This window comes from Monopterus albus, unplaced genomic scaffold (genome assembly GCF_001952655.1).
Source record: "Monopterus albus unplaced genomic scaffold, M_albus_1.0 scaffold93.1, whole genome shotgun sequence".
NCBI lineage: Eukaryota > Metazoa > Chordata > Actinopteri > Synbranchiformes > Synbranchidae > Monopterus > Monopterus albus.
Genome location: NW_018127973.1, coordinates 1,286,070 through 1,311,740, shown reverse-complemented (window position 1 = coordinate 1,311,740; position 25,671 = coordinate 1,286,070). Strand labels below are relative to the sequence as shown.

Below are 25,671 nucleotides of genomic sequence, written 5' to 3'. Positions count from 1 at the left end.
ATGACTTTAAATATAATATAATTTAATTTAAAAATATATACAATTACCGATCTGTACCAGATGTGGTTTGGGGCTGCAGTAAGTCAAGACAGTTGTATTTGTATGGCACATTCCTTAGGATTAAGCCTGTTGACTTAATTCGCAAAGGAAATTGTGCATTTAATAAAACATTAAATGGGAAATAAAGCATCAAATATGGAAACAGAAGGGACATAAACCATTTTAAGATAAAAAAGATAGTAGTATACTAGTAATCACAGTACAACTAATACCAAACTAACCATATGTCTTTCTCTCCGTCCTCCCTCCCTGTTTCAGATGGCAGCATATCCTGGCCCCCACACCCTCCCCTCGGTGCCCAGTGCCCTGTATCCCCCACAGGCTGCAATGCTGGACACACACCATGCGCACACACACCCTCGCCATCATGTCCACACTCACTTGCACACGCAGCACCTTCCCCAGCCAGGACAGGATGTGGCACTATGGGGCTCAGCGATGGAGGTAGGAAATAAATTGAACACACACACACACACACACACACACACACACAGGTAAGTCACGACCGGACTATCAGCTGAAACACATACAAAGCTGTTGATATGTTACTGACTCATCTAGCACACATCCATTCATACTGTCATACAGCACTCCTCAAAAGACTCCTACTTGGTGTTTTTAATTTTGAAACCTTCACAGTCTCAGAATCTTGACTCTACAACCCTCAGCAGTTCAAGTTTTTTTGAGATCTTTTTTATTTTTTGAAAATCAGTTTTGTTGGCTGGTGCCATTAGACAAAATGTGTCCTGCTGCTAGATTTGCATTTGTTACCTGGCAGCCATAAGAGACTGATGTGTGATCTGTGAAGAACCGTCTCCACACAAAGTACCACCTAATGAGTCCAGTCCACAAATGTATTTTATTTATCCAAATATTTAAATGACACAAATCAACAGCCCATTGACGCCCATTATTTTTAGTGTGTGTGTGTGTGTCTTCGTTATCTTTGTTCAGCCTTTTATCAGTCACGCATATGTGTGTGTGTGTGTGTGTGTGTGTGTGTGTGTGTCTGTCTGTCTTCATGTCCTGTGTGTGTGCACATTTTGTCTTCATGTGTGACTGTATGTGTTGGTGTGCATGTCTGTTGCTACGCCTTGTCTTTTGTTGCACGTTTGTCTGTGTTGGTGTGTGTGTGTGTGTGTGTGTAGGACAGGGCAGTAGACATGCAGCAGTGTGTAGAACAGCAGTGCCTGTTAATGGAGGAACAGCTGATGATACAACAACAGCAGATGGAGGAGGATCAGAGGTGGCTGGAACAGGAGGAAAGGCTGCTGGTAACACACTGGAAAAGACACAAACACAGTTAATGCAGACACATGACTAAGGGTGTAACAGTACATTAAGCTTCCAGTTTAACTGAATACACTGTACTTTGTTAGCAGCTTGCTTCTGTATTTTGGACATGACAATTAAAATATCTTTCTATTTGCTGACATTTCTGCAAGTTAATTAGGAGACAATTTAATTCTTTCTATTTGCTGACATTTCTGCAAGATAATTAGAAGACAATTTAATTCTACAACCCCAAATCAGAAAAGGTTGGGACATTATGTAAAATCTTTATTAATACTGAAAATAGTGGTATGTAAATCATCGGTGGCCTGTATTACACTGAAAACAATACAGCAGCACATTATTTGATGTGATACCTCATCAGTTTTATTCTTTGTTCAAAATCAACACTAATTTCAATTCTGATGCTGCAACATATTCCAGAAAAGGTTGGGATGGCTGCAATACAGGGCCAGTAAAGAGGTAAAACAATGAAATGATGAGTCCATTTGAAACAGGTGATGTGATCATGATTTGGTACAACAGTGGCATCGAGGAAAGGACGAGCCCTTCAAGAGCAAAGACTGGCAGAGGACCACCAGTTTGCCAACACATGCATGAAAAAAATTATTGAACTGTTTAAAAACCATGTTCCTCAAAGAAAACTAGAAAAGGATTTGGACATGTCACCCTCTACAGTGCAGAGCATAATTAAAAGATTCAAGGAATCTCAAGGGATTTCAGTGCTTAAAGGGATGACCGTGCTCTCCGATCCCTCAGATGGCGCTGCATCAAGAATACTCTTCTATAAGTGATATAACCACATGGGCTCAGGATGACTTCGGCTCACCTGTGTCAGGCACTACAATACGTAGTTACATCCATAAATGGTACTTAAAACTGTACTTTGCCAAAAGGAAGCCCTATGTCAACAGTGTCCAGATGCTCAGTCGACTGCTCTGGGCTCAGAGGCCTCTGGGATGGACCATCACACAGTGGAAACGTGTACTGTGGTCAGACAAATCAGTGTTTCAGGTCTTTTTGGAAGGAACAGACACTGTGTGCTCCAGACCAAAGATACTTAGGACCATCCAGACTGTTACCAGCAACAAGTCCAAAAACCAGGCTCTGTCATGGTCTGGGGTTGTGTCAATGCCCTTGGCAAAGATACAAGGGGGCGAGTGCTGGACTGACCTGCCTGCAGTCCCGACCTCTCCCCAACAGAGAATGTGTGGCATGTGTGGCAAAACTTAAATTGCATCAACAAAGACCGTTGTGCACCTTAAGACTTGTTTACAGGAGGAATGGGACAAAATTACACCTGACACACTTAATAACTTGGTGTCCTGAGTCCCTAAACATCTTTTAAGTGTTGTGAAAAGGAACAACAACATCACACTGTGGTAAATGCTTTACTGTCCCAACTTTTTTGTGGGGGGTTGAGGTGAGTGTTTATTTTGAACAAAGGACAACATGTGTGAGGTATCGCATCGAATAATGTGCTGCTGTATTGTTTTCAATGTAATACAGGACACAGATGATTTACAAATCACTAGTTTCTGTTTTAATTTAGATTTTTACATACCGTCCCAACCTTTTCTGATTTGGGGTTATATGATGCTGCTTCAAATAAAATACAAAGCCATCCTTGCATTAGGCTTAAATGTTATAGGTCAGCAGACTGCATACATTTGCATAACCAGGAGGAATTTCACTGCAGAAAAATCAAATATAAAGTTGAGTTTGTGTTTGTGTGATGTTGCTGTGCATGCAGTGTGTTAGTGTTACCTGTAATGTAAAGCTGTCTTGCTTGCCATTTTTCACTTGTCATTTTTTTTCAATTCCAACTTGCATGTTTTTGTGTTTCTATAAGTTTTTCAACAGACATATTCATCACATCTTCATCAGGGGCCATTACATTAATACATTTTAATACACTTTGCACAGACTGTTCCTTTCATTAATTGTATACTGTATTTAAGCTAAACTACATTTGAAAGCTGGGATCACCGTATTTGCTACTAAAACATTACTTTAGTCCTGATAAGCATTGCATTTGTAGCACTACCAATACATGATACAGTATGTAGTGGAAGTGGTGATACAATTGATAATAAGCTTTTTGCTAAAATAAAACTTTGAAACATGGATCTAAACTAGCTGCAGTGTCCTAACACAAATCACTGAATCCTTAGGGCTGTGGTGATTTTCTGGGATGAGTGTAAGTAAATGGAGGATTTTGTGGGGCCAGTTAAAAACCACATTATTTGGAGACATTATGTAGAGTGGAAATAGTTACTATTATCTCCATCAAAAGATTTGTAAAATTGGCCTTTTTTTTTTTCATTTGATCAACTGCCTCAGGCAGCTATACTTAAGTTTATTATCCAAGTCACACGAGCTGACAGAGCTGCTCTCTGCTTTTACCAGCTTTCAAATCCTCCTAAATTATGGCATTAAATTCTGAACAGAGCCTCGACAGCTCAAAGGTATGTAACCAGAGACAGGTTGAATTCGGTTGCATTATTATTTAGAACATTGACTTTACAGGTGTGATTGTCAGCACAGCTGGCACTTCACATACCTACATATATTGTCATAAAAGAATGTGCCACATAACTACTGGTTTTCTGAGGAAAAATGTTTATTTCCCCCAAGTGAGTATTTCATTGTGTTCCTTGTTTTCTGACATTTATCTACGTTCAGATAGAAGATTGTCGCCATCTCTCCTGCTCATGTTAGGAGCGGAGCGCCAGTTGGTTGTCAGTTCTGAGGATGGATGAGCTACTAGACAACACTGCTTCTTCCAGTGAAACTCCCACATATAAATAGATTAGTGCAGTTTGTTGCTACAGATAAGTAGATAGCATGAACAATGTTTTAATCGAGGGACCCTCTGACACAAAGACGAGGAGAGAAGACAGAGGAACGTTTCATGCAGAACACATACGCATTTCTGTGAGCTCTGATTGAAGGAGCCGTCTGGGGTTTATGGCTAAAGAATCTTACTGTGCATGCATTTTTATGTGTGCGTGAGAGTTTGTAGGCAGGTGTGGCCTGTGTGAATTCCAGGCTAATGATAGGCTTAGAGAGTCTGACAGGCCAGTCAATAGTCTGTCTCTGAACCACAACCACTTTCTGACAACACACAAGATTACTGAAAAGCTGGAGAGGTGCATATGTGTGTGTGTGTGTGTCTGTGTGTGTGGGTACGCAAAGTGTGTGTTGTAGGCTGGTTTTTATAGCGCTTTCACTTCAGGGAGGGCTGTGGGGGAGGGAGAAGGTTTTGGGAAAGAGGGGTAGGCGTGCATATACACACTGACAGCTCGTTGGCAGCATGCTCCATCCCTCCTCCTCCTCATCTCCTTCCCTCTCTCCGTGCGTCAGAGTCGGATATAAGTGTGCTGGAGGCAGGACGCTGGAGCTGAATCTGAATTCTTGTCTTGATGAAACGGCCTGCACAGACCAAGATACAGGCTGGCATTTGGATATAGAGGCAGACAAAGCTGCAGTGAGAGGCACAACAAGATCAGAACATAACAACACAGACACAACACCTCATCAGACAACTTTGATGAACTCCATGGCAATGCTGGTCTTCAAATCCTGTCTTGGAAAACTGGTAGGCAAGGACGGGTGTGTGAGTGGGTGGCTAGTGGGAGCATCAGGGCATGGGAAAGTATGGTTAGTTGTAGAGGCGTTTGTGCATGTGGTTCATTTTGGATTTGTTTGTCGGGGGCATTGCGGTTTGGGGCTACATGTCAATCTGAAAATGGGCTTCTTAGGTTGATCAAGGTGTCTGTGTGTAGGAGATGGATCCTACAGCTTTATACAGTATGTTCTCCTTTTGAATATCTCCTGTGGGGAAACTGTGTGTGTTTTGTGTTAGCTTCACTGCTCATTTAGTTCCTCATTTACCTAATCATTAAGATTTGAGACTAAACATTCATTTGCAGAGTTGGAGTCTGCTGACTTTCACCTTGAATCGCATCAGTGTCAGCTGTGATTCATCACCAGTGACAGAGCTACTTATTGTCATGTATCCCTAAAAACATGGCAGTCCATTGGTAGCAAAAAGTGTTCATTTAAATTTAAAAATCTTAAGTGACCAGTGGTGGAAGAAGTACTCAGATCCTTTACTTGAGTAAAAGTAGCAACACAATGGTGTATAAATATTTTGTTACAACTAAAAGTCCTGTGTTCAAAATTTTATTTAAGTAAAAGTACAAAATTATTAGCACCAAAACATGCTTAAAGTACCAAAAGCAGAATGGGCACATTTAACACTAATGTGTATCATACTGTATTAAAGTATTATAATCATACTGTATTTTATATTAATTTGGTTCTGAAAAGTAACCAGTAACTAAAGTTATCAAATGTAGTGGAGTAAAAAGTACAATATTTGCCTCTAAAATATAGTGAATTTGAAGTATGAAGTAGCAGAAAATGAAAATACTCAAAGTACAGATACCTCAAAGTTGAACTTAGGTATGGTACTTGAGTAAATGTACTTAGTTACTTTCCACAGCTGGACTCTACTGGCTTATAGTGCCCCAGTTTGACAGCATGCTATAAAAGGGGATCTGTCTCAGAAAATTTCCCAGGAATCAAAATATCATATTATCTAAAAAGTCGGACAGAAATGCAGTTGGACTTTCAGTTCTGCTGAAAAAAGTTGCAGTCATTTGGCGTAGCTGTAAATACAGAACAGTGAATCTCTTAACTGACTGCAAACTGAAATAAAACCATCCCTGAGATTTATAGTTCCTGTGTTTATTTTTCTGTGTTTAGAAACCAGACACCAGAAGTTCTAGAGGGAGTCTGGACAGAGAAGAAGGTGGACTCCAACCACCAGTAAGTTTCTTGTTCTTGTTTCTGTCTCATTGTTAGTTATTCATGCTTGCAGCAGGATGACAGTAGTGCTACACAAGTTAAGTACAATTGCAAATATCAACAATATGGAGGGAGGTTTTTTTCCTTTTTCAAAACACAAATGTTCTAATTTCCACTGCCAAAACCATATGACCTTTGTCACATGTCCTCCCATGCCGCATATACATATTAAAAATAAAGGGAAGTTATTTTTCTGAACAGTTTTGAATTGAGGAGGATGTCTGATAAAGACAGATGTTGACAGAACCCCACGCTCTGGTTGAGCTCACTGTTACTGGCTCCAGTATGTTGATCCAGGGACAGGAAGTGACCTGTGAGGGCTGGGGTCAGCACTAAGGGGTCAGTGGATTCCCAGAAAATCACCCGTTATTAATAGAAGATTATACAGGAAAACAAGCAGCCATATGTCTGTGCAAGTCGGCCCATGTGTAATTATACCATTTGAGGAAAATACTGTACATCTGGTCTCATAGAAAATTAGTTACACAGTGTATTTTTCCACATGTTGGCCAGCGTTGGCAGCTTTAAGGTTGATGGATGATAATTTGTCCTGAGAACATGTCACATGTAGAGCTGAAATGATTGATAAAAAGATTGGTCAGTTGACAGAAGCTTCTCTTTTGATTATTGAAATCATTAAGTAATTTTTCAAGTGTGGCTAGTTTTAGCTTTCTCAGATGTGTTATCTGCTGCACAGTAAACACAACATCTTTGGGTTATGGCTGTTTGTTGACAAAAGGCAATTTGAAGCTGCACCTTCGGTTTTAGGAAATTGTCAGAGGCATTTTTCAGTTTCTTGCCATGTTATAGAACAAACAGTTGCTTCGTTAAGAAGTGAATCTGCAGAATAATTGCAACCCTGGTCACATGAATATGTACAAACAGTTTTAGTGTTTGTGAAAGAAGTTATTGGGTACTTCTCATGTCTCTTATAAGATTGTTCTTACGTCCTCAGTCGATCGGAACGACTTTATAGGATGTCCAATTCTCTTTTATCGGCTCAGAGGAGCAGGGACCGAGGATGGTGCTGGACGAGCTATGACTGAGGATACACAAGACCATCCTTTGTTGGAGGTTTTTTGTGAAGTGATACGCCGCTTTATCAGAAATCAGATGGTGACTGGACATTTCAGGTGAAGGAACCGAGGAAAGGACGTCTCATGTGATTAACAGCATGTTTGCTCGAGTCTTTTCTCATCACGTTTTCCTTGCATCTTACTTGGGCAGGACTAGACACAAAGAAAAGAAGGAAGTGAGGGATAAATGATGCTTATAAGAGACTTGAGATGTCCCATCATTTCTTGGGTCTCACATCTGTTATCACTTGAGAGATTCACTTACCACATCATTTTAAAACTGAGCACTGTGATGCAACTGTGAGGTGATTTTCACAATGACAGATGCACACTCAGCAAAATATACCGCTGGTTAGATGCTGTTAACTCTTCTAGCTTCGTGAAAGTCGTACTGAAAGATAACTTAATCACCTTTCTCCCCTCTTGGAATTTTTTTTCCTTGCGCAGACAAGAACCTGTAGTGGTCGTGTTTTTTTTATGTTTCTGTGATTAAGTTTCTTCCCCTGAAATCAAAGTATGTTGTTGATCACCACTTTTGTGTAACTTTATCCCAGAGGTGGAATTTCAAGAGCTGAACACCAAGTTGTGTGTTGATGTCTGTCACGTCCCTGACGCCAGCAGAAGTTGCAGTTGCCATGGTCGAAGCAGATATTTCTGTCTCTGTAATTCATCTCTGTACTTGTTCTCGTCCTCCCATTGAATGGCTGTGGTTTGTGGTGGGAATCTCTCCCTCCTTTGTGTGTGTAAGATGCTGTAGTACGGTATTTTTGGGTGTTGGTGGTTGTTAGATCACAACACTGCGATGGCACCGAGGCATTCAAAGCCCTCCGTACTGAGAAAACAACAACGAAGCAGGAACAATGTGACAAATCGATTGTGTGACATGCCTGACACCTGTGGTTTCACTGATCACAACCATTAAATCATAAAGACGTCAAACTGTTTTTTTTTTTCCTGGTTCTGAAAGAGTAGCACTAACAAAGGAAACCATGATTTTTGTGTCCCTGCGTAGCCAGCTAGAATATTTTTAACATAAGTAACACAATGCTTAGACCGGACACCAGTGAAAAGACAACCAGCTCCTCGACTGGAGGCGACTATGAACTTTGTGTTGTCCACAAACAACTCAAGACTTGAAAATGAAATCAGATTCCCTAAACTTTTCAGAAGCAGCTGGTGGTTTTTGCCTATTAAGTTCTAGTTTTCTATGAAGTGTCTGATTATGTTTGTGACCATGCACTTCTTAACCCAATGTTTTGTTGTTGTGTTTGTTTGTTTGTTTGTTTGTTTGTGCAGACAGGAAACCAGCACATATACCAGCCTGTTGGCAAACCAGGTAATAAGCAGGCTTGTAACTTTCTATAATTACAGTCACACAACCACTGTTGTCTTATTCTCTTTCTCTCTTAATCTCTCTTAAGACTATACAGTTGATACATGTACCATTACATAGCTGTGTTTAGCTCTTAATCCCTCTACTCAGTACTGTGCCTCCCTGAATCCACTTTCTCCAGCCTTTCTGTCTGTCGCACAGCGGCATGTGTGTCCGTGTCTGCCTGCAGACTTTACAATCTGTTGTGAACCCTCCTGGCCTTGCAAGTGACTAAACCAACCTTTGTTTATATGGACTCAGACAACATGTCAGGCTCAATATGCTGTATGCTCGGAGTGTGAATGTACCAGCTCTGCACACAGCCAAGTACAGAGAAAATAGAAAAACACTGGGCTTGAAATAGTTTTACAATGGGGAGACGGGTTTCATTTTTTTGTCTTAGGAACTGCATTTTTTCCCCTCTACTCAAACATTGTCTTGTGTTTTCATTTGAACCGTTTGTGTTTTGCTTGTAGATGGAGCCGAAACAATTAATTCATTAGTAAAGTTACAGTTTAGTCAAACATAAATACCAAATATTCACTTTAGAGCTACTCAAATGTGAGAATGTTCTCCTTTTTCAGTGTTTTCTGAGTTTGATTTTAAATATATTTTGATTTGGGGTTGTTGGTCAGACAAAACAAGAACATGTGATGGCCTTTTTATTTATTGGACATCTTGTAGATTTTCCAAAAGCTGATCACAACACAATCCTCAGTGGCAGCCTTTTACTGATGTTGATAACACTGAGGACTTTGACTCTAAACCCAAAGCTGCTGATAAGCGAGTAATAATTGTCACTTCTGTGTGTTTCCTGCAGAGCTTGCCGCTCCCCCAAAGAAACCCCCTCGGCCTGGAGCCCAGAGCCAGGGGGGCAGTCTAGCCTGCTTAAATAGTGGAGACAGTTACAACGATGGAGTTAAGGTACACACATTTATACATAGTGACGAAAATAAATGGAAACCCATAAATACACTTCCAGTCAAAGTTGGGACACACTTTCCCATGCAATTAAAATGGAGAGTCTGTCCAGACATTTGACTGGTTGTGTACACTAAATGAAGAATCAAGTATAAACCTTTTAGCACACAAAGACAATGATAAAAATCCACACACACACAGTGGCCACCCATAAGCACGGCAGCACACAACACACAGATAAAGATACACCAGTGACCAGATGTACACAATGCATGTGTTTAATGCTTAGAGGATTAATATTCCCATTTTATCTTCTTTTCCTTTGGCCGCTCCCTCTCTCCCTCCTCCTCCCACACTCTGCCTTACTGTTGACCCCTAGCCCTGGCGGGTAAGCAGCACACTATCTGTGTGTGTTTACTGTGCGTCTTGTCTCTTAGTTGATCACGTTTTGACTCATATAGTCCCGTCTTCCATCACGTCTTGATTTCTTAACCCGGCAAAGATATGTGTTGTTTCAGACAGAAACTTTGTTAGAGTTTAGCCCAGTTGATGCATCTATTCAGAGCATGCAGTGAGTGCAGAACACATTTTATTGATGGAACAAGGATACAAGGATCATTCCTGCCTTGCTCTTTGTAAGATTTTACCTTTTTTCCACATTTTTAAGTAATTTATTTTGAGGTTCTTATACAGACTGTAACGATCTTTGAGGTAAATCTGTGATTCCTGACGTGACAAAAAAAAAATTATTTGCCTTCCTATTAGCATTTTTCATGTTAGACACTTTTCTATCATGACTTGTAAATGTTTAGTGTTACAGCAGAACAATTTGTTTTTGGCTTTTTGTAAGCAGTAGTAGTGGGCCACAGTCGGTTCAAGGGTCAGAGCTGTAGGATTTTGACAGCGGCGGGTGGTTGTGACCCAAGAGTGGGTCAATCAACAATAAATAAGAAGACAGAGTAGACTTGTGTGTATAGAGATGGTCAGTGGTCGCGTGAGGTCCTCTAACCAGATGATGCAGAGCAAAAAGTGGAAAAGACAAGAGGAGCTGAGTTATGTCAGTACATCAGACTGCTGTGTGCATATGTGACACACACAGCACACACAGGGTAAATCTGTTTCAGGGTGTGAGATCAGCTTTTTCAGTTTTTAGTTAAATTTCAGTATCTATTGGCTGTGTCAGCGTGACTCTGCCATCTAGTGGCCGGAATAGATAAGGATTTTAAAAACAGAGCTGTCATACTTCCAAATAACCATTCAGACTATTACTCGTTAATCTGCATTCATCTTGTACAGGTTACAGTGCTTCTCTTCTTCACCTAATGCTGTTTAAAATGATTTGAAAAACAGCACAAGTTAAAATGACCTCCGTTTTTGCCACCATGTGTGCAGAGTTAGAGGGGTTTGTACAGGTGACAGATCTCATCCTTTTCTCCTACATTGTCTCACCTTGTTTTCTGTGTTTTGTTGCTAGAGCCCACCATCAGTCCTCACTCGGCTCTTTAGGTGTTTTTTTTTTTCTCCACACAGTAAGTCTGTCATTTTGTTTTGCTGTCCTGGTTCAGCTGCAGCCCCAGGAGATAAGCCCGCCCCCCACCGCCAACCTGGACCGCTCTAATGACAAGGTGTACGAGAACGTGACAGGACTGGTCAAAGCTGTGATCGAGATGTCGAGCAAGATCCAACCCGCTCCTCCTGAGGAATATGTTCCCATGGTCAAGGTAACAGATGCATTCAAAGTCTCTAATCTCCCTGGCAGCTTATTTTGTACCTTTACTTTTTCTGTATTTAGCCTTATTTTATTTTTCCTGTCTCCAAAGTTGTTTTTTATGCATTTGTATAAACTTCTGATATATATTTGGAAGAACTTAAAGTGAATACATTGTTAGTTTTTTCTTTGTGTTACGTGTAATCTTGTGTTTCAGGATGTGGGTCTGGCTTTGAGGACATTATTGGCCACAGTGGATGAGACTCTACCACAGCTTCCAGCCAGTACACACAGAGAGGTACAGAAAATACTAATAGTCTAACACGAGTGGTGTGGAATTCCCCTTAGAAGATCATACAGTCGGTACATGTTGGTGAAGACTTTTACATCAGCTTGTGTTTATCCCGTTTAATGCTCTGGTGTTCTTTAACAGATCGAGATGGCTCAGAAGCTGTTAAACTCAGATCTGGCAGAGCTGATTGGAAAGATGAAGTTAGCCCAGCAGTATGTGATGACTAGGTGAGTGTGTGATGAGTAGTTTTGTTTCAGTGCCTTGTATATACAGTATGTGTAACATCCAAGCAAAACACTGCTGCTTCTCCTTTTTATCTTATATTTCTTACCATAACAGTCTCTGTGTCTGCTAATGTAGGCAAAACCTTTTAGAAGCTAATATCTCTGCACTGCTGCTGGTGCTGTTCAGTGAGTCTGGGTCGCAGGAGGCTTCCACAGCACCTCTCTACATTAGGACAGGTTTTGGAGCAGATTTCTACAATAAAATATTTTGAAAAAAGTTACAAATGGTCTTCTAGGTCCACACGTGCGCAACAGCCTTCAGGCAGCAGATCTGAAGCAGAGGTGTATTTATTTGCATCATCAGTGTTGCTAAATACGCTGCTAAATAAAAACATTTGTGGTGCCGTAGTATTTTCTGTGCCTGATGGTGATTTGCGACAGGTTTAGTAAATATCCCCCATAGTGCCTTAAACGTTGCACTACCCATCTACCCACCAGAAAAACAGTGTGTTGTCTCATCTATGTATATGTTGATATTTGTGTTTTGCCCCAGTCTCCAGCAGGACTATAAGAAGCAGATGTTGACGGCAGCTCACGCTCTCGCTGTCGATGCCAAGAACCTGCTGGATGTTATCGACCAGTCGCGGCTCAAAATGATGGCCCAGTCCCGCCCCCACTAGCCCCACACCAGCTCAGCTGACCAACAGGAGCCAGTCTGCTCTGTGAGAGGCAGCATCATTGTGGCTTCTCTTGGCAGTGAACATCAAAAGACTCCTGCAATTGTGATGTCTGTCGTGACTCCTGAGAGAGCTGATGAGGAAAACAGTGGCTCTGATACAGACTGTGAAGAATCATTAGATGGTGAATACTGTGTAAGCTGAGGTAGACAGTTCATCTGGGATTGAAGTCTCCACCACTGTGACTTTGTTAGTGCAAGAACAGAGCAAAAACACTTCCTGAATCAGGGACTTTGCAGCTTCACTTTCTTTGGACGGGAATACAATGAAAAAGGAGGAAAAGCAAAGAGGAATATGCTGGTGATTTTCTTTAAGCATTTGGATGAGATGAGCCTGGTTCCTGAGGCTGGAGGTTTAAAAGCCTCTGACTGTCATCGGAGCGATTGGATACTGGAACAGTGACATCGGGTGGATCCATTTCAATGGAATACAACTTTTAACTAAAGCCATCAGAACCTGATTGATCTGCATTTGATCCGCAACATATCTGCATGAAACTGCACAGTGGGTACAGACTTAGACATCAGCCAGCAGCAGTTATAGTACATTTGTTCAACGCTGGATGTGAAATGAACTCCGTGGTTGAAATACCTCCACGGATTCTTTTGAATGGGCAGATCAAACCAAACTAGAGCCAGCTCTCTGTTGGGCTTTGGTCAGGTGTGGTGCTTTGAGTGGAAGAACATCCACACATTCCTGGTTTGATCTGGAGAAGCAGCCTCCCACCCTCTATTGCTCCTCCCTCTCCTCCCTTTCATCCATTGCTGTCTTCCCTCACCCGGTTTTATTTATAGACTGTAATTGCAATGGAGGAGACTGAAGGAGACATGGACGAGCAGATTAAAAACTTGAGCTAACTGTCCTCCTCTTTCGTCTCTGTTTCACTCACATTTATTTCTCTCTCACTGCTCCTCTCCTTCCTGCAGTCTTCCTCAGCTCCTCTCTGAGCATGTTTTAAAGACTCAAAATGTGAAGAATCCACAGATATAAGGCTCCCTACTAGCACTCGATATAGTCGACTCTTTTTATCAGCTGGCTCCATGTTTTTGTGTTGTTCTGAGCAGCTCCTCCTCTGAAAAACAATATTCACTCCCAGCACTGGGAGAACAGGAGAACATCGGGCTCATCACAGAGCTCAACTTAAACTATATCTGTGAGGACAGTGTCTCCTTTGTGTGTCCGCTCTACGTATATTGCCCCAGTGTTGGTCTGATGTTCCTCACATAAGACTGGTGTCACACCTTTAACGGTCCATCACCCACCAGTGGCACACAGTGAATTTCCTGAGGATACACCCAGACCTCACATCTGGAACCTTTGTGCTCTGTGCTCCAGTTTCTGACAGGTGTAACACTCACAGCTGTCCCTAGGGAAACAAACACACACGAATGTGGAGCCACTTGACCAGAACTTGTCTTTCAGACACAAAATGCTAAAGTGGAAATACAGCAGATCATGTTTTTGTTAATACTGACCCCACATGGAGTATAATGTACTGCAATATAAAATATACTGGCGACTCTACTAGTATAGCATGATATACTGGTATGGAGAAGAGCAAATTTTGCACAGCACCAAAAAATTCTGATTTTTTTTTTTTAACCCTGTTATACTCAGATTTGATTTCCATGTTTCACCAGCAGTGAAACTATCAAACATCTGGGTGTTAGAATAGGGATTAAAAATGTAAAAATAAGTCTATTTTATTTCCTTGTTGCGTAAATCTGCTCATGTTGGTATATTGTAAGCTATACTGGTGTGTACCACTGGTGAATTGTACAGAACTTGTACTAGTTAACACTGGTTTTTATTTTGTCTTCTGGGCTAAATCTGCCATCCTGTCAAATAGGAGGGAAAAAAACCAAAACAATGAAATAAAATAATAACAAAATGGAAATCAGACGGTTCACATTCATCTTTTTTTTTCCATTAATTAATTTTCAGGTTTTATACCTCCAGTGTCTGGAACTACAGAGTTTTCATTTCATGGTACTACTGGCACAGAAGCTCTCTGCTGTGGTTTCCATTTAAATTAACATTTCTTTAATAAAGAAAACAACATCCAGAAAATAAAATGACGCTCCCATAAAGTGCTCTTGGTGTTCTTCTGCCGAGTACTTTCATCTCTGAGCTGAAGTAATATTGTCTCCAAAGAATTCACTTCAGATGGGTGAAACTGGTTCATCTGACTCATGATCAGTGGCATTTTCTTCTTGCTTCAGAACAGCTTTTCACATTCTTAAGATTTTATCTTAAAAAAACTTTTTTGTCTGTTAGCCCCGAAAAATACTTTCATGATACTGGTTGGCCCCAGGGTTGTGTCAAGTGTAGGAGTTATGGACAAGACAATACGACATACTGACAGTTATACAGGTCTATACAGGCATAGCCGTAGTGTATATGGTGATACATTTCTGTGCCACAATTTGTACTGTCCATTAGAATGTTCAAGCGCATTACAGTATCAATTTCAGTTAAGATCGGTGTTCATGTCCCTCAGATTACAAGCAGTAGAAAAACCTGTATTCAGTAACAGTCAAGGCAATACAAACAATATCTGTGAGAGCTTCTTAATATAACAGTTAACATTCTTATAGTGTGCAGTACAATCAGGGAGAAGGCAGCTTATTGTCATATTTTAACATCTATATACAAGAGCACATTATCTAATAGAAATCTTGTGATACATTATATTACATAATATTATAGTCTACTGAGCTAAATCAGGATCTTTTCTGTACAGAGCAGCAGAGTAGCTTAGCTTGGTGACCTCAGTGTGACAGCAGCAGTAATACACTTACAGTCAGGAGCAACAGTGATATGTGTACGTGAATGGACTCGGCTCCACTGTAGTTACACATGTTATAACCGCCGCAGCAGTTGACGCTGTTTCCATTTCCGTTTGCGTCGACTGAGGAAGTCGATGCAGCCCCTTGACATGTGGCCTTACTGGCACACAGTTTCGCTATGGCCTTCGCAGTACCTGAACAATACACAGATAAGGATGTTTGAGTAAGCTCTGTTAGACTTGAAATTCTATGCCTCCTGATATTTTAGAGGCTGTGCAGCATTAACTGAATTAAGAACTGATCACATTGGACAATGTGTCATTAAAAGTGCTTCTGTAAAAATTCTCTTCATAGTGACAGGCCAAGCACTGAGGGATCCAACCAGACCTAATGGAGATCTGCTACTGTGTAGTCATTGTTACCTGAAATGTCGACAATAGTCATGCATGTGTCCAGCGGCGACTGACATGTCTGAGTATTCTGGTTGCATTCGTCATTGGTGGCAGCGAAATTGCACACATAGCAGTCCAGTGACAGCACTGCAACAAGCAGGGCACAAACAGAGATTATTTACAGGACATGAAAGATTGCCTCTGGCACTTTACAGGTTTTGTGGGGAGTGTGAGAAACTGAACAGTGGACTCTCATGCAACTCTGTGCTAAAAAAAAAAATCTAACTACAGAGGAAGAAAGTTATAAAACTAGAGGAACATGTATGACGTGCCATAAACTCACAAATGAATAAAACAAAGTAGAAAGACAGCCTCTCCCTAAGACAGTTAGGGAGAGGCTTGTAATCAAAGGAAAACAAAAAACAAACCCAGTCCAACGAGGCTATCATTCAATTGTTTCTTATTCCTGAAGCTCATCAAACTTACAAATATTACACATTACCAGTATTACTAAACTGAAATAAATGTTAAGGACTATGGAGGTCTCGGACACACCCTTCAGCCAATGACATAAGTAAATTATTAGTGGAGATAAAAAAAGAGCAGAACTCTAACACAGTGCAAAATATGCACTGATACCTGCAGTGTTTCCTTAGCAACAGTCGTTCTGATGATGTTGGAGTGACTTTTCCGTAAAAAAAAAAAAAAGCAGGTCTGGATACTTTCAAGACGAAAAACCTGCGGTATAACTGACCATAAGACAAACCTGATAAGTCCCTGTAATCTCACCCAGAGAACAATGTTCTCTCTATAAGATGTACATGTGTGTCGCTGCCTCTGAGTCACTACCCTTACCCCGCCTGCTCTAAAAGCCCCTGACCCCTTGACCTTCAGGGTGAACAGTGTGAAGTCTGAGGTTAACTTTCTTACCTGGAGAGAAGAGGAGGGAGAGGAGCACGAGGCAGAAGACCATCTTCATATAGCAGGTGTTTATGTCTGTTCATCACCAAACCTGGCATCTGGTTGTGGTTCTTATTGTTTGTTTTACCAGAGCACATAATTACAGCAGCTCCACCCACCAGAAGAATCTTATGAAGGTTGCCGTGATGGGGGTGTGTGTGTGTATATGTGTGAGGCGGACACTCTGGATCTCACTTTGGTTTCACAGATACTTGTCCTTTATTTACCCTCTGTCAGTGGTGGTGTGGCTTATTGAGTTAAAGCAGTTAAGTGAAACAGCCTGTGTGTGGAGACTGAGGCAACAAGTGTTGACGATCCTACAGCTCAACCGGTGCTGCAGGATGTCTCCGAGCGTCATCATCTTTCTTTCATGTAGTCAGGAGGCAGCGCCCATTTCTTTTTAACAACCTCTATGAATATGTGAACCCATTTACTTCAGTCTTCCCAAGACTGACCTTTCAGTAATTTACACCAGAGGCAGACATACTTTCTTCCAGAAAATGTGAAACATCAGTGTCGAGGCAGTCAGCATTAGTGAAGGTCTAATTACATTGAAACCTAACTGTCAGTGGCATACCCTTCAAAATAAAGGAATGGCCTCATTATCCTCTTCTGACAGCCAGAAAATCTTGCAGTGCTAAAGGTTTCAATTGAACATAAATGCTATTAAGAAAAAACAAAAATTATAGTGAACATCAGCTGTGATCCTATAATAAATAATAAAAACCAGTATTATGTAATTTAATGTTTTTCACTAGATGAATATATTTCTAAAAAATACTTCCAGTGTGGCCTGAAGACGTTCCCAGACTGACAGCAGTCACGTCATCCTCCCAGCTGTCCTGTCAGGTCTGTTTGGTGTCAACAGAGGAATGCACCATCACACACCCAGCATGGGCACAAACACACTTTATTACGGATAGTCTGTAAATCAGAATGAGCTTTATTGACCAGGTGTGCTGGACATGAGGAATTTGACTCTGGTACAGCAGAGTGTGCATGTACATACCCCCATGCAAGGCAACAGCAAGGGACAAGTAAACAAAGACAAACCAACACAAAGTATGCAAAGCGAAGCAGGAAACCAGTCAAGCAGTTGCCATAAGTCTGCCATCTAGCTCCTGACTGAAGGTGCTGATAGAATTACTTGAACACACACACACACACACACACACACACAAAACAGTCCAAACAATCCAGCTGCTTTGTTAAAATGTACATAAGCCTTAAATCCAGTTACATTTTTATTTTTGCTCCATATTATAAAACATATCAAGCAGTGTACTGCCAAAAGTCAGTTCAGTCAACAAAGTAGCAGCAATTCACATTGAGGTCAGTGTAACACACGCACAACAAACAGCTGTACAGTCCTGCATTATCACCTCAGTGGATCACCAGTGTGACGATTATGGAACAACTTGGGTTTTCAAGGAAGCAGCTTTAAGTTGCATCTCCTGAACAGCAGACTGCAGCGCAGGGATTTATACACGCATGCAACTAAAAATGTGTAGGACATTCTTAAGGGTTTTCAAGGAAGCAGCTTTAAGTTGCATCTCCTGAACAGCAGACTGCAGCGCAGGAATTTATACACACATGCCACTAAAAATGTGTAGGACATTCTTAACTTGCTGACAATGCTGTAGTTTCTATATACTGTACTTAACTTGGTTTCAGTTCTTTTAAAATTATTTTACATACCCAAAGCATTTACAATGACAAAAAACAAAGGTTTTAAGTGGGAGCCGGTATAGAAGAGTGAAAAACAAAAACGCTTCATGTTGCTAGTCTGATCCTTGCTGGAGCCATGTAGTTGATCTGTAACCCTGTACGGTCTCAGTAATTACAAAGGAGTACTGCAAGGCCATGCGAGCCTCAAAGTCATGACTGTGGCATTTCCACAGATACCAGATAGGTTCCAGGATGTGCCAGGAGAGGAAAAGCTCACCTAAAATGCAGTTCTGACTGAGAATATTTCACTCTAACAGATCATATGGCTTTGCTGTGTGTTAATGTATAAAAAATGCTTTAAAAGAGAAGTCTGATGTTATTCCACCTTTACTACAGTATCAACAAACTGTCAGTCCCTCGGTACTTTCTTCAGCTCACAAATATACACACTTTCATGCTTTTATAAACAGCTAAATCAGGAGAAGTACAATGTGTGTATGTTGTCAACTAGTTTGAGCAGTGGATTAATACATGTTTAATGAGTATTCACAGCAGCAGCAGCATGGTGTTTGTGGGACTGACTCAAAACCAGCTGCACTGCCCACATACATTGCACATGTCAGCCAGGACAAAGGTGTAGCTTATTTATGTCTTTAATGCTTTTCAGACATCAATGGACTGAACATGATATATCAGGTGTTGGCTACACAGTTAGTAGGATCTATTTGGTGTCTTTCATGCAATCAGTTGATATTAATATGAAAAATATACAACATCACCAACTTTATCCTTTAAACTCACCTGGGAGCTTCAAGCCTGTTCAAGCTGTTAAAACTCATTAGTGCCAGAAAGAGTCAGTGATCAAGTTCATGTGTGCTTGAAAAAGATGGTGATTTACCAGGAAATGCATTCACTAAAACGCACTTTGGATGCAGAGAAAACAGAACAAGTATATACAAATGGGAAAATATTTTCACCAGGTAAACAACATGTACAGCAGAGAGTGTCTGGTGATGAGTAAGTCAGCAGCAGCACTGTGAGGAGTCCGAAGCAGAACATCTCAACCTGGATTGAACAGCAGCTGCTGTGGCACACGTGGTCGCATGTGGCCCGTCTGAGTCGGTCTTTCAAAGAGGAGTTTTTGCATTTTTGTGCATTATTTATTGCCTTCTTCTCACTGGGTCTTGACTTTCTTGCTTTGGGTCCCGGACTCTCGTCTTCTGGGCTTGGGGGCGTAACGCCTGGCAGAGATAAAAGAATACAGCAGCACTGCATTGTTGTTGTTACAGCAACTCTGAACAAACACACAACTATCCAAACAAAAGTCACTGAGGTGGATAATGAATTGAAATGGTGACAGATGTCTAGAAACTTTCTGTAGCAGCAAAGCAGCAAATTATCCCTGACTCCAGTCTGTTGCCAAATTCATTGTGATGTGCAGGATTTTAGCATCTTGTCTGATCTGATTTAGACAAACTCAGATATACTGGAGTCCCACAGTGTTCAATGTTCTGTTGAGTGTCACACCTGCGCTGGTAGAGGTAGAAGAACAAGAGTAGCTCATCTCTGAAGCAGGAAAGTTGATGAGAGGAGGAGAAGGATCCAGAAGAAGCAAAAAAGCAGGCACAGGAGCACAGATCTGAGACCAGGGTGTTCACTCCCTGGTGCACAAAGGAAAGGAAAGGACAGAGGGGAGGAATAATAATGCATTAACTAACTAATCCTGGTTAGAGCTGAATTAATCTGTTATCTGACAACAGTAAACCACAGAATTCACCATAAAATACAGGAGGATAAGCAACAGTCAAAGTAGAAGTATCCTAACTGAAGTCTGAGAAGCGAAACAAACTCACTCTGTACATCAACACTGCCCCCTGCAGGTGGCTCACACACTTCAACTGCTCCAGCGCAAGAAGAGGAGCAGAGGACAGTTCAGACAGGAGTTTTTTACTCAGCACTATTATCAGATCATATGTGAATATATACAGAGATAAAGAATCCTAAATAGTGCTGATGTCTCTGGACAGACCTTATGGTTGATGAAGAGCTGTGGGGCCATAGACAGGAAGCCAAAGGCATACACTCCTGAAAGGAGACGAAGGGAGTTCAAGTGTCAACACACCACACTGGTGGTCAGTATAGAAATAAAGGCATCAGCATAATATAGGAAGAACTTGCACAAATTTACTGTTAACAAATTACCCGGAGAATCATATAAATGAGCTTATTAGTCAACTCACCGGTCACCAGGCTGTTGACCAACCAGGAATAGTAACTGTCAACATGACACAGTTTAATGTTAATGTAAGGTTCAGAATTCAGGTCTGATTTGAATCTGCCTACAAAACATCCGTATGGCAGTAAGACAGACAAGGCTTTGTACTGAAATGTTACAGGTAGGCTGCACAAATGAGTGTGTGACACTTGGTAGTACTGTAATAAGACAACGTTTAGACTATGTGGCAAAGCAGGAAGTAGAATACGAAGATTTATTAGCTCACTTATTTTGGCGTAAGTAGGCCAGTGAGAAAATAGCTCCACTGATACACAGAGGATAGACCAAGTAGAACAAGTATGTGGATGCCTAGAGAGAAAACCACAGCCCAAATGTTCAAATTAAACGGCAAAATAGAAAATTGTAGATGTAACAGACACGCTGGAAACATACTGATACCTGTGCATCATAGTCCACTGTCTTTCTTTCATCCTCATCCAGCTTATTTACCTACACAGTAAGAAAGGACAGTCTTAAGTAATAAAAAAAAAACTAAGCTGACAAAGCTGGAGAGTTCGGTCTGACACCAACTCATATCCTGGCAGTGCATTGAAGAAAACTGGAGCTAAGTTAATTAATGATGCTGAAAGAAACTAGTAAGTGATTTTAAACCACAACAGCTCCACTGCACATTGTTGTCTCAACATGTTTCTTAAATGAAACAACATCACTCTGCACATGGCTAGATAAATGCAGCATACTCACATAGAGCTTAGAGCTTTTCCACTGCAGCGGGATCTTATACACTTTAAACACCTTCCAGACCTGTTGGAGTGGCACGCTGGTGAGTTACAACTCAGTCTGATCTTTATTTGATGCTTTCTGAACTAAATACCTCAACACATGCTCCCAGTCCGACAGGAAGCAGCACCAGCAGACTGGTCTCCTCCAGCAGGTGGAGGAAAATCAGCAACGTACCGAGACTACGCCACAAAACTACAAGCAGAGTGGGGGGAGACAGAGGAACAGTTGGGCCCCAACATGGACTGTTTTAACACCTTCCACTGCCTTACTGTGGCTGATCATTTACAGCAGAACCATACTTTAAGTGTTCACAGTGGCTTGTAAAAAACTGTACACTGTAATAAAAAAAAAGTTTAAAAAAGTAATATTTCAGCAGTTTGGGTGCAAGTTTTTTTTTAGTGACTGCAGCCCGGGCGTCAGAGCCTTTAGGACCGCAAAGTGATTTTAAAATCTCAAGCTTGTATAATTTGATGATTTTCTTACCAGACTTCCTGGACATTCCAGCCATGCTCTTCTTTTTTCTCCATGAGCTAATGTCATTTTTCAGAGCCAAGAATTCACAGATGAGCTGTCGAAGACCATGAACACAGCAAAACAACACACTTCTAATTTTACAGTGTTCCATTTGCAACATGCCTGAGTTTCCACGTGCTCACATGTAGAAGTCTGGGTTTCTAAAATAATGCACAATAGATGAAACTTTGTATCAGATGGATTCTAATATATACAGGATGGCATTTTTGTTGTGTTGTATACTCTTACTTGTAGAGCTGTGATGAGTGCAGTCAGCACTAACAGGTAGAGGTTGGATCCCATGAGAGTTTCTTTAATTTCATCAATGTTCTCCTCTGTAAAGCCTTAATAAACACAAGGAAGAACTATCAAAGGATTCAGTTCTCTCTCCTGATTATGTTTATATACCATGAAGAGCCAGATGCCTACATTAAATTAAAAGGTAAATTGCCCTGAAATGTATCAGATATTTACAGCAGTCATTGCAGATGGGAAACTACCTCCCGCAGAAGGACACGTTACTCACTGTATCACATAACATCTGTTGCCTTGTTAGCTCACCAAACTGTCTCAGGGAATAAACCACGTCCTGTAGATGGACCCAAAACCTGAATCTCTGCAAAGAAAGTCCCTCATAGGTCACAGTCAGAGGGAGCTGAGCAGTGCTGCTGTTGATCTCCTATTGATGGATGGACAGTTACATGAAGGGTCATGTCAATTTTTTTCTAGACAAGGTTTTACTAACGTGTGCATGTTGAAATTAAAGCTTCCTACCATGAGGTCTCTGACTCTGAAGTTGAGCTCGTTAACCAGCAGCAGGGGGAGGTAGAGCATCTGTTGGCCTTCCTGAGAGCTGCACGAAGAAGGGTTCATTTAAAAAGACATGCGACTCATTCCTTATTTATAGCCCAGTGTAAACATCATGAGTAAATATACACACAAGTGTATTAAATGACATACAGAGCACTACCTTTAAGTATCATCTTCGCGAGCTGGTATATTTTCTTGGCATTCCAGTCAAGGAAATCACTGAAAATCACTCACAAGTGCTTTTCTACAGACTTGCAATCATGCAGGTAGTACTGCAGCAGATGTTGTGACCATTTACTGGAGTGCTTAATTTGTGAAAAATAAAATGATATAAACCAAGAGTTGGCAACTTGGGGGCTGAGACCTGGCCAAGTGTCTACGAGGTAAAAAAAATAAATAAATTACTTTTTTCTGATTTAATCTTTACTTTTAGGAACCACTGATATACACACAATATAATATGGTATATACAGTATATAAGATATACAGTATACAGGGTATACAGATAGGGTAGATGGTTTGAGAAGATCCCTGGCTGAAGGTTTTCCACAGTGAATGGCTACTGTGAAGATTGGAGGTGTTACCTATACATTTTTAGACTACATAGGAACACCAGTTACACATTTTAGTTACATTGCCACTGAATTTCTTCTACTCCAACCCTTCAAGCATTGACGTATACTGATTTTCAAAAGCAGCAGCACTTGACCTCCTACAGCTTCCTGTGACTTACACTCTCATGTAGCGCCGGACGTCACTAGGAAGCCCCACCTTGCTGAAGGTGAAGTCCTCTGACATCAAAGTAACTGACAGGTGAGGTCTCCAGTGGGATACAGGATTCTCAGATCTGGGGCTGGACCTCTAAGAAAGCCATAAAATGTACTTATTTGCAGCAAAACCATGTTGAAATGAAGTGCAAAGGTGACACAGTGTTTGAAATGATCGTGCTGTGACAGTGTTACCTTCTGTGTGTTTCTCTGCCCTTCTGTGTGTGTGGGAGAGATGTAGGTGGTGAGCTGAGCTATGTGGTGAACTTCTCTGCTGTCCTCCAGAGGTGAAACACCAGCTTTGTGAATGTAAACAACTGCATACAGAGTGCCATTAGCCCGAGTTTCCTCTGGAACAGAGACATTCACCTGCCTGTGGAGAGAGAGGGGGAGAAAAGTAGAGTGAAAAGGCAACAACTGTACAACAAACATTTTTGTCCTGTTTTGCAACTGCTACTTTGAAAGTTTGGATCATTAGGAAAATCCTCCACTGGCCTATTTATTTATTTCATGACTTATATTCTATGTTGCAACACAGTGTCCACAGTGTACAGTACACAGATTAGATAATGGTTACAGTATGTGTTTGTAAAGTTAACAGGGCAAACCCACCTATCAAATGTAGAGTGTGGGTCAAATGGGGCAATGTTTACAGCGAGGGTGAGCTGGCTGTTGTCTGGCACGAGGCAGGTGAAGACACTAAGCTGGATGAAAGAGAAGACACTGCTCATTTTGTAGAAGAGTGAGTCAGTGAGCAGCAGAAAAACTGGCTCCTTTTCAAAATACAGTAATACTGTTTATTTTATTGACTGAACTCAACATCTACCTACTTTACAAAACCTGACCCAAAGGCAGAGAAACAGAAGGATGCATGTGATAAAATATATGAGGAAATAAAACATTTAAATATAAATGTAGTAAAAACACAGATAAGGCAAAGCTCTGATAAAAAAAAGAAGATAAATTTGAGATTTCCGCCATCATGCCAGATGTTCAACCTGACAAATGTGTTATCTGTTTATTTTAAATTATAAAAGCACAAACCTCATTTCATCTGCAGAATAAGTAAAATAAGTCAAACAAATCTACTAGGGATGGAGGGATGTGCTTTCTTCTGGATAAGATTCGATGCATGATACCGTGTGTCCAATTCGATTCAGCCATGATACAATTAAAAATTCAATGTCAAGAATGTATGGCAGCTGTGGAATACTTGTACTTTATTCCTCTTTTATTCCCCTTTTCTAATATTAGTTTGATTATGTAAAGAACAACCAGATATACTATACTATACAAAAAATATGAAGTCGCCGGTGTATGGAGACCTCATGATCTATATCACTAGATAAATCCATACATCTTGTGATGTTTTTGTATCACAGTATATTGATTTTCGACACATTTTCCCAACCTTAAAATCTACAGTAAATAGCCTGTACACACAGTGTAGCCCTATATTAGCAAAATAGCTATAGCCTGTAATAGTTTAAGCAAAACCAGATTTCATGATTTTATTATCCTGATTTGCCTTTTACAGCTGAGCATATCTGGCCAATAACATGATCACTTGTTTCAAATAAATTTTCAGGCCCATGCAGTCCTGTCTTGAACTGGATCTCATATAAATGACGTTCTTTCTGAATCTCTAATCTATTTGCCATGAGCAGTGGGGAACGGGGGACAAAGGCCTGTACTAACCTGCAGTCTGGGTCTTGCTGCCAGATAGGAGATGATGCAGTGCTCTCTTCTGCCTCCGTCGCAGGGTTTGGTGTTGAGGAAGCCGTACAGCAGCCAGGCTGTGTGGAGCATGTACACCACAAACACGCCGATCAGCAGCTTCGCGATGGAGCTTCTCCTACCGCCGCTGTCCGCGGGCTTGGAATAACACCACGGGAACATGGCAGCTAAAATACAAAATATCAACAACGAAAAATTTACAAAAAATTAACATGGACTGGTTCAGGGATTGTTTATAAGCGGATCCAGCGTCAACGCAATAAAATCCGCACAGCTGCCCCCCTCCCAAAGCATCCTTCCGGTTATCTTCACCCAGAGGGGGATGCTGATGCTGACACACCTCCGCGCCTACATCATCTCTCCAAGTTGTATTTGAGCCTCTGATCTCGTTAAGTCAAATGGGTTATACATCTATGGTAGGTTAATTTTAATTAGGAGCTACAAAATCTCTTGTTAAG

At 41.0% G+C, this 25,671-nt stretch overlaps 2 protein-coding genes across 15 annotated transcripts in view; one reads left to right on the top strand and one right to left on the bottom strand.

The window, feature by feature from the left end:
- The window catches only part of LOC109964850 (focal adhesion kinase 1-like), a 62,181-nt gene extending 47,623 nt beyond the window's left edge, over positions 1-14,558 (top strand). For 8 of the 14 annotated variants that reach the window (XM_020608398.1, XM_020608397.1, XM_020608399.1 and 5 more), the window contains 10 exons: positions 319-504; positions 1,209-1,334; positions 6,127-6,189; positions 8,601-8,640; positions 9,497-9,600; positions 9,977-9,985; positions 11,163-11,318; positions 11,523-11,603; positions 11,739-11,824; positions 12,375-14,558. In XM_020608398.1, the coding sequence (XP_020464054.1) occupies positions 319-504; positions 1,209-1,334; positions 6,127-6,189; positions 8,601-8,640; positions 9,497-9,600; positions 9,977-9,985; positions 11,163-11,318; positions 11,523-11,603; positions 11,739-11,824; positions 12,375-12,501 (978 nt within the window). In that variant the 3' untranslated portion in view covers positions 12,502-14,558. Of the gene's footprint in view, positions 1-318; positions 505-1,208; positions 1,335-4,719; positions 4,955-6,126; positions 6,190-8,600; positions 8,641-9,496; positions 9,601-9,976; positions 9,986-11,162; positions 11,319-11,522; positions 11,604-11,738; positions 11,825-12,374 lie in introns of those variants that run through there. The other 6 variants (XM_020608405.1, XM_020608406.1, XM_020608401.1 and 3 more) reach the window with 5 other exon arrangements.
- A 3,672-nt stretch (positions 14,559-18,230) lies between these two features.
- LOC109964881 (cleft lip and palate transmembrane protein 1-like protein) lies at positions 18,231-25,561 on the bottom strand. Its single transcript, XM_020608472.1, has 17 exons — positions 25,175-25,561; positions 24,089-24,180; positions 23,672-23,849; positions 23,443-23,570; positions 22,674-22,752; positions 22,461-22,578; positions 22,149-22,243; positions 21,870-21,954; positions 21,478-21,578; positions 21,348-21,407; positions 21,042-21,092; positions 20,869-20,951; positions 20,608-20,642; positions 20,397-20,452; positions 20,221-20,265; positions 19,895-20,028; positions 18,231-19,608 (listed from the first exon to the last, which is right to left on the bottom strand). Exons 1-17 carry the CDS (start codon positions 25,373-25,375, stop codon positions 19,542-19,544), a joined length of 1,608 nt encoding a protein of 535 aa, XP_020464128.1. The 5' UTR covers positions 25,376-25,561; the 3' UTR covers positions 18,231-19,541.
- Positions 25,562-25,671: the final 110 nt, after the last annotated feature.

Bases quoted from the DNA above. Each gene is read 5' to 3' on its own strand.
- LOC109964881 (XM_020608472.1), bottom strand. From the start codon at position 25,375: ATGTTCCCGTGGTGTTATTCCAAGCCCGCGGACAGCGGCGGTAGGAGA. The intron at 20,952-21,041 runs GTATCAGTATGT...TTTTCTCTCTAG, and splicing joins CAGTGGACTATGATGCACAG to GCATCCACATACTTGTTCTA. The intron at 20,643-20,868 runs GTGAGCTAATAA...TCATGTTGACAG, and splicing joins GCCTACTTACGCCAAAATAA to TTACTATTCCTGGTTGGTCA.